Source organism: Erithacus rubecula (genome assembly GCF_903797595.1).
Source record: "Erithacus rubecula genome assembly, chromosome: 3".
NCBI classification, from domain to species: Eukaryota; Metazoa; Chordata; class Aves; order Passeriformes; family Muscicapidae; genus Erithacus; species Erithacus rubecula.
In genome coordinates this window covers 112,647,345-112,663,593 of record NC_136689.1, presented here as the reverse complement: position 1 = coordinate 112,663,593, position 16,249 = coordinate 112,647,345, and the positions used below count along the sequence as shown (strand labels likewise).

Genomic DNA, 16,249 nt, shown 5'->3' with positions numbered 1-16,249 from the left:
AAGAGTAAGGGCTCTCTAATATCACTAGAACAATTTTCTGAATTTATGGTCTCCAAATCAAACTGTGCCCATTTTTTAATGGACAAGATGAGCTGTTTTCCCAGCTAAATCAGCAATAATGTGAGGATCTTCCCTGTTCAATTATCCCCTTTTCATGGGTGTTCAGAAGGTGTGCAAGTGGCAGTAAAATCAAGCTTGCTGTTCTGGTCTGATTCTTCAGAGCTAGTGTGAACAAATGGCAGCACAGCACTTCATGATCGAGGTAAGCCCTGTTGCTATAATGTAAAGAGGGATAAAATGCTTTCTTAAATATTAACCTTTCACTCTGAGAGAAAAAACCCCTCTCACTGTCACTGCAGAAGTAATCACTGGGGGTCTCTACATCTTGTACACCAAAGAGAGACCTTTTGACTACATCCAGAGGAGGATGTGTCCTGTAATGAGCTACTCCAGCTGAAAATGAACAGCATTTCCAATTAGAAAAGACACTGATGTGAATTTAGTGATGAGGGCAGTGATGAGGCTGACCACAAAACCTTGCTTAGGGCAATGGATGCTTTGTGTTATTTGGTTGTCCTCCCCATCCATCTCTCCTCCTCCTCCATCCAACCTGGCCACCACTCCATTGCCATCACAACCATATCCAGCACAGCTGTCTCTTCTCTGAGGCCAGCAGCAGCAGCCAGCTCACAAGTGCAAGGGAGGGAGGATGTGTGCAAAACATATTCTGTGGAGACACAGAACCAGCACTGGCAATGAACTTTGTGATTTTCAAAGATGCTTTTAAAGAGTGAGCATCATATTCTCGTGATATTGCATGAAAGCTTGGCTTGTATTTAAATGGGGAGAAAATGTTTCCAGCATTCATGGCAGTCAACAAAATCTTGAAGCAAGTTCCTCAAAGGGTCAAAACCTAGACTGCAAATGCAAAGCAAGGGTTTAAAACTTTTTGTTTGCACTTCCATATCTGTTTAAAAAAAAACCAGGAGCCTAAGGAGGTAAAAGAGAGGAAGAGTGTGGGGTTTTTGGATGTTTCCAGAGGGGGACAGTAAGTGTATTATGAAGCAGCTGCCTTGACTGACAGCCTGTTGGCCACCTGGTGGAGAGGACCTGCTGTGAGCTTTCCATGCTCTCCTCAAATAAAGCCAGGTAGAATGCAACAGCAGCAGCAGGGGTCTGGATGAAACTCTCTCCCCTTTGATTCCTGTGGTTTGTGCAGAACTCCTGCAAAGCTGAAAAGCACTGGGGAAGACTGTGTTGTTTTCTGCCAGAGCACAGCTGGGGAATTCAGGGGTCTTTTGCTGTTCCTGGATTTTGGCCACAGGAGTAATTGTGCTGCATCCACCTTTCATCTCATGGTCACAGTCACTGCTTTCCCCAACACCAGGCCATGGTGTGTGTGAAGGGTTGCTCAGGAGAATGGAGGAAAAGGCTCTGTGGGTCTCTCCTCCCTGCCCTGCCCATCAGCAGTGCTCACTCCAGCATCACGAGAGGAAAAATGGAACTTCAGCTGAGCAGCTCCTGCCCTCACCCACCAAACCTTCACTGTCCTCTGAAAAGAATCAACAGTGCCTCTGAGAGCAGGTGGTAGATCAGTGGGGATAGCTGAATGCTCTGTGCTTTTGATCCACCAAACTCTGTTGTGGTGTCATGCTTAGATAAGCACAGGGAGAAATACTGTCAGTTTTCCACTGAATTTCAGAATTTACTACATTTTTACTAGCATCTTGTTTGTTTGAATATGTTTATTTTTATCCCTCAGGCAAATATTTCTGCCTCCTGTGAACCTTTTATGTAAATCAACAGAGGCATTTGGCAAGCTATATCAAAACTGCAGCTTTACATATCACTGAAGCAGAAAATAAATGGAAATAATTACTGATGCCTCCAAGTACAGATTTGTTTCAAAATGAAACGTGTAGCTTAGAGAGGGTGGGCAGTATATATCTAATGATTTCCTGTTAGCTTATATAGCATTGGCTCAGACATTTTTATTTCATTCCAGGATGTGTTTTTTTCCCTCTTTTGGGGGAGATAAGGGAGAGATAGTGACTGTTTGTTTGCTCATTTTAACCATATTGAACAGAATTAGATCTTCAGTTATTTAATAAACCACTTCCCAACAGGAAGCTTATTTTTGATGTGTTGCTGTGGATCTCATTTACATCCTTCTGATACTGAACGAAAAAAACCCAACTAACCAACCAAAAAGAAAATGCCAAAACTCAACCAAAAAAAAAAAAAAAAAAAAAAAAAAAAAAAAAAAAAAAAAAAAAAAAAGAGATGGTACTGACTATTCTGCTGCACAAAATCTCCCATCGTGGCAGTGTAAATATCCAGCTTGTGAAGCTCTGCTGTGCTTTAATGATTGGAGAAATACAGGGGAAAAGTCAGCTCATGAGTGAAAGTACAAAAAGGTAGATAAAAAGAAAAAGACAATTTTCAAATTGGTGGTTTGCTGCATTTAGCATGTTCAAACAGCATTTTGAATTTTTTAAAGGATGCAAGATCTGCTTCACATGCAACAACAGCTGAATGGCAAAGAAATCAGAAGTGTTGAAAGTCTTCACCTATATCTTACATCTTCCAAATCTGTCCCTGCTGAGGTGACAGGTTTCTCAAAAGGATATAATCTACACGGGAACCAACAGATGTTTCATCGTTAGTAAAATGTTCCTGCCAGGAGTTATTTCACATTTTCTTTTAGTGTGTCAACCAGCCCAGATCCAAAGGGCCTGCCTTGAAAACACAGCCTCCAGGGTCTGGGCAGAGGTGGCATGGAGCTGCTCCCTGGGCTTGGGCACCACCTCCCGAACACACAAAGCCAAGGAGACAAAGATTTTTGCCTGTGGTTATCACAATCAGGTTTGTTGTGCTGGTGACATAATTGAGCATTCACTGCCCTGAAATCCTTGATTGCTTGCCCCTGTTTATGCCAGAGGCACGGATATTTACTGGGCAGTCCAGGGCAATCTGAGTAGACCCAGATCTGAGATACTGCTCTGAGGGGAAACTGCAGCCTGACAATGGCTCAGAAGTGCCTTTAACTCATGTATTTATTTTCAGTGATGTAAGTGTCCAATGAACACTCTGATGTTAAAAGCTAATTTCTGAAAATCATGTTCTGATGCTATTACAGAATTTGTACTAAGTAAAATTTCCAATTAAAAAAGAAATCATCAAAGATTACTAATTTGCAAAATCTCCTATAAGCATGCAAGCTTATTTCCTGACTTCTTCTTTCTTTCTTTCTTTCTGTCTATGCCTGGCATCTTACAGATGTACTTTCTGCATAGGCTTCAAAGAAAAAGAATGCACTACTACAAAGGGTTGTTTTTTTCTTTTTTTTTTTTTTCTATATACACACACAAAGCTGGGCAATCCTTAGAGGTAGATATCAAATAAATTTAACTCCAGCTAATAATAACATTTGCTTATTTTGTTAGTTCAACAAACATTCTTGAGCTAATTTACCTAGAATATCTTTGTAAAATAAACAAGCTCAAAGTAGTGCAAGCAGTCAAAGTAAAATACTTAAAACATTTGAATCAATTTAATCAGAGATGGCAGGAATTTACTGGTAAGGTTATTTATACATTCTCAAGCAATACTGTTCAGGCATAGCATCTTTTGAACGGAGACAAATCTAAGTTATTTTCATTGTCTTTTAAGACAGTTCAAATGGAATTTATTTGCCTTCCTCTCTCAGTAAACTGGGTGAGAGGTCTAGCTCTTTAAAGGCTGTTGTTCCAGTTTCAGAGTAGAGAGGCTATAAAATGGGGGTTCTTCATTAAAATACCATAGCTGGCACCTCTCAGAGGCACAGGAAAGGAATATTCACTGAGTAAGTAACATATTATAAATTATAATTGAGATTCAATTCTCCCAGGGAGAAGAGAAGGTAACTTGTCATTTGAAGTGTTGTGAGTTTCTGAGAGTGGACCAGGAGTTTAGAGGGTATAATGATATCATTAAGAAATGCCCTTGCAAAGCAAGCAAAATTATACTGTGCTGTTTCTTGAAAACCACAGGAACTCTTTATTGTTCTGTCAGCAGCAGTTCAAAGAGCTCTGTGACCCCATTAACATTCATTCAGGCATGTATAACAAATTGGAGGGGGAAAATTTCTTGAATAGTTAATTATATTTTGTGTGTTTGAATACCTAACACTGTTAGCTATAAGAGCTCAGCACTATAGAATACACACCCTGCACACCTGGTTTACATCACAGCTTTATTTTTCTTTTAATATTTGGAGGAGTATCAAATGTAGAAAAATAGCTGGGAAGTTGGGAAGTAGGAAAAGTAGATAATGCTGCTTTAATGGCTGTGGTTGAGCTGCTTCAGTATTTGCAGTCCTTCTTTCATGAGCAGCAATTGCCATTAGATGTTGAGAAAACTCCATGTCAGATAGGAATATTTGGGGTGATACACTATAACATAAGCTAGAATCTTATAGGGAAACTGAGTTGATCTAATTTTCAATAAGATACAGCTCTTCTGGCCAAACTATTTATTTACCTATTTATCTATTTATCTATCTATTGATCCATTTAATTATTTATTTATATATTTATGTGTGAAAAGTTGTCCCAGGAGCTCTTTCACACACAGTGGCAAATGACCACAGTGATCATTGACTCAGCTTGAGCAAAGACAGTGGCCAGCAACAGAAACTGAAGTTTGCCTGGTTGGTTTGGAATGCAAATATTTATCTTTTTTTTATAGAGAGAATGATTGGTAGATATTGTCTTCAGTGTTAGCAGAAAGCCCACTCACATTGATTAATTAAGTCAGAAGCTTTATCTGTGCCAATTAATTAATTTCAGTTGCACTACAGATTCAGGAATCCTTATCTGTTTAGGACTGTCTCCTTGCAGCTTTCCTCACACTTAGCAATGGGATTGATAAATTATATGATAAAGGCAAGGACCATCACAAGGAGTTTAATGCTGAGGGAATGTTGTGTCCTCAGAATTCAGTTCAAGTTCTCTGTACTTCTAAGTGATGCCAAACAGAGTTAGGATTGTTAGTGGGACTTTTCAGGAAACTTCACACTGAAGTTGGACTAGGACTCTTTGTAGCTTCACCAAGACACAAGAAACCATTTCTTCCAGGCACAGAGCACATATGCTACTCAGCACACTTACTAATTCAAAGCTGCTTCTAAATACTTCTGGAAAAATAGAAGAATAAGTTTTATCTTATCCCAAAAGCCCAGGCAAGCTTGCATTCTATTTTCCATTCATTGAAATTTCTGCTGTTTTCCTCTTTTCTGCTGTGTAATTATTACACAGTGGTTAACTACTTTGCTCATCATATATATATTCATACTTCTGCCTTTCTCCTGAAAAACTGTCAATCTAATGACCTTCTAAATGCATCTGCTATTTGAAGAATATTTGAATTGTAATTGTATTTGTCTTAGCTGTTTTTTTTCTTAGCTGCATCTTTATTGCATGTAGATTGGTCAGAAAGCCTCCTCTGAAATGGAAATTATTTTTATTACCCTTTGGCCTTGCTTTAAACTGATTCCGCTGTAAACAGTTTGCAGCAGTGGGAATGTGCTCAGAGTGAGAATCAGAATGCACATTCGAGTGGTCTAATATGTGTTTACTAGAAAGGAATGAAAAATATCCTTAACTGATAATAGGAAGTTTTGAATTACAGGGAAGTAGAGCTATTTCCACTGAAATTCTTTTTTTCTTCAGAAAATGCCCATTTGCTGAAACCAAAACTTAGTAGGGGCAAGGGATAGAGATGAGGGGAGAAGGAAGTAGGCTGAATATTTCTTGATGTTTTCAACATTTCTTGGAACACTGTGGTGTTTGAGGCTGACATTTTTGCATCAAAAAAGCCCTACTATTTAGGAATGCTCGTTTAATTGTAACATTACACATGGTTAAGAAAAGACACAAAAAATATTTGAGAACAAAACAGAGTTCTTCAAGATCCCTAGGCAAATGTTCTTATTGATGTACACAATTTCCAAAAAGTGCTCAGACATTGAGGGACATTTTCTGCAAGCCTAGAAAATTTCCTTGAAGTGAAAAATCACTTTCTGCCAAGGTTTAATAGGAGTGGAATGACAGCCTCCATCAAGACAATGGTAAAAATTCCATTTGCATCAGCTGGGACTTCACCTCAAATTCACTGAAAGCTTTGTAGTCTCTTTTGATCATGTTGATCATACACATATTTGCCATACAAATATGTATGACCATACAAGGTTAGGAAATTTATAAGTTTCATTGTTGAGGAGGAGATAATAATAGATGATGCTTTAAAGAAAATTGTTTTGTGTGTAGAAAAGTCCTAGTTTTCTGCACATAATCAAGTCAAACAACAAGTAGGCAAATGTTTCTATAAATGATTGCCTTTCTGCAGAATTTTAAAACGTTTCTGGCAGCAGCTTTTTGTCAAAAACTTGCACCAGAAGTTACCTTGCTTAGAGCAGCAGAATGAACAGAGAGTCCTGTTGTGTACAGTCACATCAGAGGGATGATTCCCCTGCTCTGACTCCCTGTCCACATGTAACTCCATCATCACCCCACACCTCAAACAAGACAGCACCCATTCCAACTCTGCTGTCACAGGGCTCCCACTGAAATGCCACCATCCCTGTCTCGTTCTGATCTAGTCTTGTGTAGACAATCCCTTTTATATTTTTGCATAATCACTGTGCATATTTGTAACTGCAAGAAATTACCCATAGCAAACACTAGCTTCAGGAGGCACTCACTCATTTCCCATGCTGAAAAGGAGAAAGCCTTTGGAGTTGTAAAACAAGTTAAACATATTACAGATGCATCTTTCCTGAAATTTTATGGAATTATGAAGGCTTGGAATAATGTGAATTAATGCAAGTATATTAGACCAGGTTAATATTTTATGAGAGGAAGAAACATTCAACATATACATGATCTATTTATGCATATGTTGGTCGTAAGGTTTGAGCATGACTGGTGGTAGCTCTAGGCTACATTTTTACTGTCTTTCACTAAGAAACAGCTACTTTCTGTGAAAGACAGACTTACTGCAATAAAATTTCACATTTCCTTGCTGGGTCTGAAAGACTATTTTCTTCCTTTCAATACTTATTGGCAACATGGTTTGTTTTTTTCTAAAAAAAACCAAAAAAACCCCAAACCTTTTCTATTTAACATATGCAGTTTACTTACAGCCAAGAGCCCCAAAGCATCCAACTGGTAAACATGGCAGGGCTGATCAATTCTACTAAGCAGTTAATTCCAGTGTTCAAGTGAAAAATGTGAGTCTACAGCCTGCTATCCATTGCTTTTTCCTTGTTCCAGTCAACTCCCTAGAGATGATAGACACACAATGAACATAGGCTTTCTCTTGCAGAGAGCAAAGTCTGTTTATCTACCTTTTTTTTTAAATATAAAATGAGCCAATCCCTCTTCTCATCTCCTTTAATTTCAAAGGCTCCCTCATTGGCAGCTCAGAGAGTAGTCACTCCACATTATCACAACAGCTGCTGGAGACAGATAGCATGAGCATTCCTGGAATGATTCAAACTGACCTTCTTTCAATGGATACTAAATGCTCATCCTTAGCTGTGGCTTCATGCTTCAATACAGGTTTCTAACATGAAGCACATTCTAAAACTGAGAGGAAAGACAGGAGGGTAAACAGATTTGGGAACTTTTGAGGCAGCCTTTAATAATAAAAAGAAATTGGTATTCTTTCAATGTGTACATATTGCAAATTATTTAATTCAAATACTTGTGTAAATATGTGGTCTGATGTCTCCTATGAACAGTGGACTTGAGAACAAGAAATTTATTTTGCTACATATATTTAGGAAACAGAATATCCAATTGCATCTTACAGAAACTGATAAATCCTGATCTTTAGGCACTTACTAGTTGATGAAAATCACTAGAACTTGAAGCTGTCTAATTTTAGGATCAGTTCAATCATTCTTACTGGAAGGAAGTCTCTATTTCCTTCCCAGACCAGATTTGTAGGTCCCCTTCTGTAGGTGAATTCATGCTATGAACATCAGCTTGAGCTCCTAGCAGATCTTCTAGAGTTTCTAACAGGGACCATTCTTTGAGAAGCTGCAACATGCCTTTTGGACACATGAACACACTGTGATGACAACTCAGGAACATCCTGCTTTTACAATTTGAGGCAATCACTTCTCCTCTGGGAGGACACTACTAAAGGTACAGTTATCCATCTTCAAGGACAGCCTAGAATATCCCCTTTTCTTTAATTTCCCTATCCTGGGGAAGGTAATGAAAAGACTTTTGCAAAAATCCAAAATCTAATCATTTCCCTACTTTTTTACGAGTCTTTAAATTCTGGACATAAATATGCAAAAAACGTCTGCCTTCAGGTAGGTCTCTTTCTAACAAAGGAAGGGAAAGAGGGACAGATTCTCAGCTGCCAGAGATCATTTCTCTGCAGATGTGCACAGAGCCACAGCCAGTTACACTCTCCCAGCAGTTGGCCTCAGCTCTCTGCTCACTTCTTTATCAACAACAAGAACTGAGGAGAAGCCAAACAATACTATCAGCAACTTTGGAAATTGCAGTCAGTCTCCCAGAGATAAACCATTGCATCTACACTTAGGGGCTTTTTATATGATGTGCTAAGGTTTTTTGGCTTGTCCTTGTGCAAGCCAGTGGATACATGAGCCTATATAAGATTTTCCTTGCCTAATTTCTGTCACTGAGGATTTTGTCTGCTCTGACTTCAGCAGGCAATGGCAGAGAGCTCTGTCTTTCTAACAATACAACCTGTTATAAATACCAGTGGAGACATAATAACATCATAGGATATTTATAGCACAGGCAGACTTAACCTTACACTACAGATTTCTACAGAAGGGTTGAGTGTTGTTCAGCTTGTTACAATGAAAATTCTCACTCACTCTAAATTTTCAAGTAGCAGTAACATTGTGTTCAGAAACTCTGTGTAAAGAAGAGTTTTATCTTATACCCTACACCCTTCACATGACTCATAAAGAATTCCATGGAAGTACTTGTTCAGACAAAGAGATCACATTTACCTTGGGTTTCAGAGTATAAATGTGTTTAAGCAAGGAAAGAAGAGTCAATTCCTTGCTCCAGTGTCTGGGCTGGTAAAGAAGACATCAAGTTTTCAGGGCAGAGAGCTTGATGAAGTCTCCAAATGCTCAAGGACTGCCTGGATTCGGTTCAGATGCCCAGTTTGGCCACAACAAATATTAAATTATGCCCATAAACTCAGGTCATACTGACCTGAAATATTGTTCCATTACCTCCACTTGATTTCAAACTTCAAAAAGCAAGAAATACTTCTTACCACTCATAATGAAATAGATGAAGCATTTTGATTCCCAGATTAAAATTATTGAAGCAAACATATTTGCAGACAATTTTGGAAATCTATTCCACTGTAACAACGCTATTCTGAAAATACAACATAGTTCCAGAAAAAAACCCCACATTTTTTACTTGAAAACTTCTATCAACTTTAAAGGCTCATACTTTTCAGTAAGATTTGGAAAAACAAGCATACAAAAATATTACACCTTTGGCATGATATGGAGCTGCATTTTTTTCATTTAAGATCTACATTCTCTTTAACTTTTGAGCATTTTTAAAATATTATAGCTCTTACTTCTGAAGCACAGCATGAAAAATATTTGATTGTATAAGGTAATATCAAGAGACAAGTAATTTGCTGCTATAATTTAACTGACATTAAGTTTCTTGATCCAAAAAATTACTGTAGGAGGAAATCTTCAAAAAAGATTTTTAAATCTATTGCTCATGTTAAAGATCAAAAAGCTTCATATAATTATAAACAGGCTGAGTTTTTAATAATCTGGAATCTCATTCTAGATTTTAAAGTGGGATAATCTCCAATAGTATATAAACAAACCTATTAGCTTGATTTTCTGATTTCATCTAAACATTAATGCTATTTTGTAGTATTAGCAAATGTATTTTTTACAATTTTCTAAGAGAATCTTATACAATTTTCCCTTATTTGAAGATTTTTTTGAAGATTGTTATCTGTTCCAGTATCTGATCAAAGTGTTCTTAAGTCAAGCATCATTGATTTCTTTTCATTTTCCTCTCCTCACAGAAATACCAGCTTCAAATTTTTGCTGGGTTATGATATGTGAACATAACTTAACAGAAATAAAGAAATTTAACAGACGTCTTAATGTCTTTTGTTGGTCAAATCTTCTGTCAAGTTATTGCCAGTGAAAATCTGGAGAAAAATTCCTGTTTGCAGATCTCAGTTGCTCCCTCTGCTACTGCTGTTCGATGCAATGTTGTGAAATTTGAATCAAAGTTCTACTGAGCCCTAAAGATCTACCCTGCAGTGATTTATCATTGTCACAAAGTAGGAATATGGCTTATTTCTTAAGAGCCACTGCAATCACATTTGAGTACACCTGTGTGTGACACAACTATCAAAGACAGAATACAGCCAGGAAATAACCATATTTCTTTTTTCACCCTATTTCTTTTTTCAGTACCTTGAGACAGCCATGGGGAAAGTTGCCTGTTAGGTTAGGCAGTACAAGGTACTCTGGAGTGCAAACCTGATCTTCAGGTCCTTTTTGAATCCAGGTTGGTAATTTGTGTCATAAACCACTCAGTTGGGTCTTGGTATACCATGGCCTTCTGTCTTGGTTTTCACCAAAGAAATGGCAGGCAAGGTCAAACCTTCTGCTGTTTAGAAGGTTTTGGAAGATTTCTGAATGCTGTTGGGAAGTTATTGCATTTCAATTCAGAATACTAGATGGGTAATTTCTAAATTGCTACATGCATGCACATACAAGAACAGCAGTACATAGCTCTGGTATTGGAGCAGAAAGACTGGAGCAAAGAGTGTTCCTTATACTCACTGGTATACCATAAAATCAAAACTCCTGTCTGGAGGCCAACCAACTACATCCTCAGAGCAGAAAACAATCCACCTTAGATAAAAAAAAACACATCTGGGCTTACTGGACATGAAGGCTGTGTTCATTGACTCCAGCCTTGGTTTCCAGGATTATTAGAGGTCTTCTAATGCAGTGGCCAGTAGCAAACACCCTGAGTGCTGAGAAGTGACCATTTCTTACATGCTTCACCGACATCTCTATTGTAGCATGGGTTTCTGACTTTCTGACCTTTACTATTGGACTGTGATGCTTCTACTCTGTTACTGAAAGGGCCAAAAGATCAGTCTCTTAAGTTTAATTTTATTAAATTAAATTTTGTCTACCATCATAATTATAAGATCAGCATGGCACATGAAGAATTTTAATTTCACAGATGAAGAAAACAGAGCAAAAACATGTTGTAAAGAGGAAAAGCTGTTCACATTAAAAGAATGAAGATTAGAAGTGAAAACTCAGAAAGCTATTGGCAAAATAGATTTATTTTAGACACATCTCTTTCCCCACTTTTCCATCCACGTGAAAATATTATGTTCAATTGTGCTAAAATTCAAGAGATCTGTAAGGTCTAGGAAGGAGTACAGCATGAGCTAAAAGCATACAGGGACAATTGTCTTGTGCTAAAACAGCAGAGCTTGTTAATCAGAGATAGGCACTACAAAGACATTTGTCCCCACTGCTGTGACATGATGAGAATTGCCACACTGTACAAATAATTATTTAGCATCTGAACTACTGTTGTTTGAAGCAGAGGCATAAGGCTATTTTTAGGTCATTAAATAATTTAACTGAGATACAATGAACTGTCTTGTGGGATGCAATTATAGAGAAATCCATTCAAGGAGTATTGGGCAAAATTGTACACTCAGCAATGTGGTGATGTAACTCTTACTTCATCTTTTTAAGTATTTACACATTTTACGGTGTTTGGAACTGAGCAGCCTATATAATATCAATACATTCATTTCTGCAGCCAAGTCCACTCACTAGATTTGATTAGTGTTTGTTTTACTACTCAAGATGAATTAATATATGCACCTGTGTAATGCTTGTTGTCTCCATTTTAGTGGTAATCCATTGTAGCAGCAATTTGAGGAAAAATAAATGCAAGGCAAATGCAAAAAAACACTGCCAAAAGATTAATTGGTGGAAAGCAATTTGAAAGCAAGAAAAATACCCAACTGCATAAATTGCTAAATACTATTTGTTGAGTTTTTTTAAAGTAATTCTACATGTCAGAATGTGATGGTTTAAGACACTGAATGAGAGTTTAAAAACGATAGGAAAATTTTTCCACTGTGGCATTAAAATTGCCATTAGGTAGGGAGAGGCTAAAAGTTCCAGGCACAAATAGCAACAAATGGGTTCAGCTCCAGGAGAAACTGTGAGAGAATAATTTTCCTTCCATCCACTTAATTGGACTTACACAGGACTTAATATAACCCAAAATCTCTTCATAGAAAGGAGGACTGAGATAGCCATGTAATCTGCCTATCTGAGGATTTGTATTTGAACAGTGCCTTAGCTATGAGAAAAAACAAGGAACTGAAACAATCTGCTTTTTTTTTTTTTCTAGACATCATCATCTCATGGGAGCAGGACCTGACTTTTTACTTTCAGTGACCTCCAATACAGTGACTCTTTTTCTGAAGTGTGTAGGTCTTGTCTGCATTTCACCTACATTTCACATAAATTTTACATCAGGATGGCACTAGTTCTTTCAAAATAATAATACAACAAATTCTCAATGAAGGTACTTCAACAGCAATGGGGAGAGCCAAAGAAACCCCCCAAACTAAATAACCCCCACCATCATTGTGCTAAATATTTGCTTTATAAGCATGAATGAGTTGCTTCTAAAACCAGTAAAAAGGAATGCAGCATTCACAACTCCTACCACTCCTACTGCTCATGAAGCCAGTGGATAGCTAAGTTTAGGACACATTATCCCAATTTGTACTTTTAGAGAGTCATATTTTTACTAATCCTGAAGAAGACAACAGTAACTTGACTTCAAATAAGAAACAGAATGCACATGCATACTCAAGAAAGGCAGCCTCCTTCAATTGCACAGCACAGGGTGTCAGACTAATGACAGAATTGCAAAATAAACTTTTTAAACAGTACTTCCAGTACTGTTGCCAACAAATGAACTGGAGTCACACAACCTGGAAGTGCCATGGCCAGAAATCAGACGGATGAAGGCTGGACTGGCCTCTTACTGAATTAATGGAAAAGCAAAATTTGGACAGGCACAGGGATGCTTTGCTAGAATTTGATTTACTTATGAGTGTCATTGGGTTTTATCTTCCTTCTGACTAGGTTTTTTTGAACCACAGAGTGTTATTCTGTATGAAGTGATAGTATCTGCAGGAGAAGATAAGGTATTGTCCTAAGGACTAATCGCACAGCTTGATTTTGTAATTTGTTAGAATAGATGAAAATCCCTCACAAAGGGGAACACAGGCTTAAAATTGCTGGCAGATTTTTCTGCCTCAATTTTGAATAATAAAACAAAGCAGACACAATCATGATCTACTTGTAGATAATTTGCTAGTCAAAAAATTAGTTGAACAAATTGTTCCTTCTGGTATGTAAGTTCAAAATGAACACACCAGAGAGAATTTTTTTCTTGAGGTGTTTAAGACAGCATGATATCTGGTAAGTACTAAGCAAGAAAAAAAAATGCAATTATTTATCTCTCCTTCTAAATACGTAGCTGCATGAAAACATGTGGTCTTTAAGCAAGCTGGTACAAGATTGAAGTAATCTTTGTTTGAGCAGGGAGTTGGACAAAGTGATCTCCAGCACTCCTTCCAACCTAAATAGTCATTGGAGTCTACCAAATGCCCTCAAAGAGTAAGGTTATGTAAAACTACCTCTGTCTTACAAGTCCATCTCATGTCTAACACCAGAAATGGGCTCAGACTTTAGTGGAATGGGCTGAAACGCCCTCTAAGCACCACAGTTTATCCTCATCCTCAGGTTGTCCCACCCTCAGGTTGTCCCATTAGGCCCAGCTGCCCTGTCCCCATTTTCTACCTGACCCCATAACAGCACATGGTTTTAGCTTGCTCCTGTTTATCAGCAAGCACCAAGTGGATGTGCAGCCCCTGAAGAGCCTGAACCATAAGTAACAGGATCCTGTGTGACAAATGAAGGCAGTCAGAACGAGGGCACAACAGGGAGCCTGTCCTCCCTCTTCCTCATTCCATCCAGCCCAAATGCATCCCTGTGCACACAACAGCACACTTCCATCTGCTGAGGGATCTGCTCTCATCTCCCCTTGCCCTCCCTCTGCATACACACATGCTTGCACCCTCCAGAAGGCAGACACTGCTGGATTCTAATCCCCCAGAATTTTCTGATGGATTAAACCTCAAATCTCTAACCCTCCTTAATGCTGTGGTAAGTAACACACGTCCTGGTCACATTGATTTACAGCTGAAATAAAAGTGAGAGACAGACAAAATGAGATGTATGAAAATTGATCTGTGCTGCAAGTGGATGGAAAATTAAAGCATTCTGGATTATTTTCTCCTCCCTTCACTTTGCCCAGTGCCTGATGAAGCAAAAATCACTGTCTGCAGCAATAAAAGTTGCAGGTAAATGTGTTACCCTCCACCTACCTGTAACCCTTCAATGGCCAGTTTGAGGATAGATGGTGTAAGCTTGGAGGCTTGCTTGAAGGAGAAGTTGCTCCAGTCTATAATTAGAATGAAGCCATTTATCTGAAGCTCCTGATCTTCAATGAGAACTTCCAAGGAAAGTAGAATAGCCCGAAGGATATCTATGAAGGAGTTCCTAAAGCAAAAGCAGAAAAAAAAAAAATCAATGGTTGTAGTTATCTTCAAATCTCAAGATGCTCAGTTTTGCTGTGGGTGGGGCATAAGTGAGGGACAGGGATTTATTCTGGTAGAATTATCCTGGAAAAGAGTTGTTTTAGAGGTGTCTTTAAAGAGCTCCTGCTCCAAAACTGTTTGGTGTGATAAATCCTGCTCACTGATAGATAAAATAAACACTGAATGAGATCTCCTCCATTTTGCTAGCAGTCCTTACAAATAGATTTTAGCTAAGCTACATTGAGAAACTATTTGTCTGTGATGAAATGAAACAAATTCATGCTATCAATTTAAATCATTGCTCGTTTGGATATACTTTACCAGCTTGTTTACCTTCTTCTTACTAGTTTTCTCTTTCCCTTACTTTCAGAAAATGAAATAAATCAGTAGAATATTAATATAAAAGATATCATTACAACTAGGTTCTGTGCCTTCCTGCTTGAGTGTAGGGAATGATCCAAAGCTTTACACAATAAAGTCTGACAGTTGCCTTATTTTTCCAAACCAAATGCAACATGGAAAATTACTACATCCTCTCAAAATAAGAACTCTTTATTAATTATCAGCTACAATAGGCTGGCCACAAGGCTTCTCTCAGCTCTGGGAGATTAATTAAAAACCTTGGAGAGCCTGAAGCATATGATAAGTAAAAGAGAAGAAAATGCTGAAATGTTTCCTTTAATGTGGAAGTCTGCACTGGGAAGCCTGGGCCACTCACTATTTCCATTTTCTCACTATTTCTATTTTCTCACTACTTCCATTTCGCAAAAGCAAGGCTCGGACACTTTAATGACTAGTCCATACTTATACCCAAGTCAGCTGAATTAGGTGCTCTCCTCATCTGTCCTTCTCATTTAGATGATTCACTGTACATTCTATTAGAGAGCAACAAGCAAGGAAATCTTCACAAAGTGAAGATTTAACCTCATGTAAAATGGAATTGTATTACACTGCTAGTGCAATCTGCTTTACCTCAGTATAATTCTAAAGTTTTTATGAGGCCTGAGGTCCTTTATAGGAAGGTCCATACCATGTTCTCCCATGGAGTTTTTAATTTAGCTCTTTTCTGCTGTTTTCATTAATTTAAAACAAATCTTCCCAAACCATCAAGAGCATTGTTTCAAATTCTGCCTGAGAGAAAAAATGCACGTGCAGTCAAAACAAATTTCTCTGCCATCGACCTTTACTCGTGAATGGCATCAACACATGGTAAATTTCTATTGGAAGTAAATGGTGAAGTGTTCTCTGTTTCTTCCTCTTTTCTCTCAGCATGTTTGGAGTGGAAATGCACATTCCTTCTCTAAAGACTTGATCTCATGAAAAAGCTGCTTCTGCACTCTGCCTTTCTGCAAAAGTTAGAAGCTTCTCTGAAGTATAATTGCTGGGACAATTAATTGAGCCTGAAGATACCTAATTTTGCTTTTGCTGCATACCAAGTCACCCCTCCCTCATTTACAGTTACAGGACAACCTTGACCTTTTCAGATCCTATGGGG

General features: G+C 38.1%; 1 protein-coding gene across 1 annotated transcript in view; it reads right to left on the bottom strand.

The window, feature by feature from the left end:
* CLVS1 (clavesin 1) overlaps positions 1 to 16,249 on the bottom strand; it is a 100,688-nt gene that overhangs the window by 53,987 nt on the left and 30,452 nt on the right. Inside the window, exon 3 of the mRNA XM_079301829.1 lies at positions 14,542 to 14,716. Coding sequence (XP_079157955.1) covers positions 14,542 to 14,716 — 175 coding nt within the window. The remainder of the gene's footprint in view (positions 1 to 14,541; positions 14,717 to 16,249) is intronic.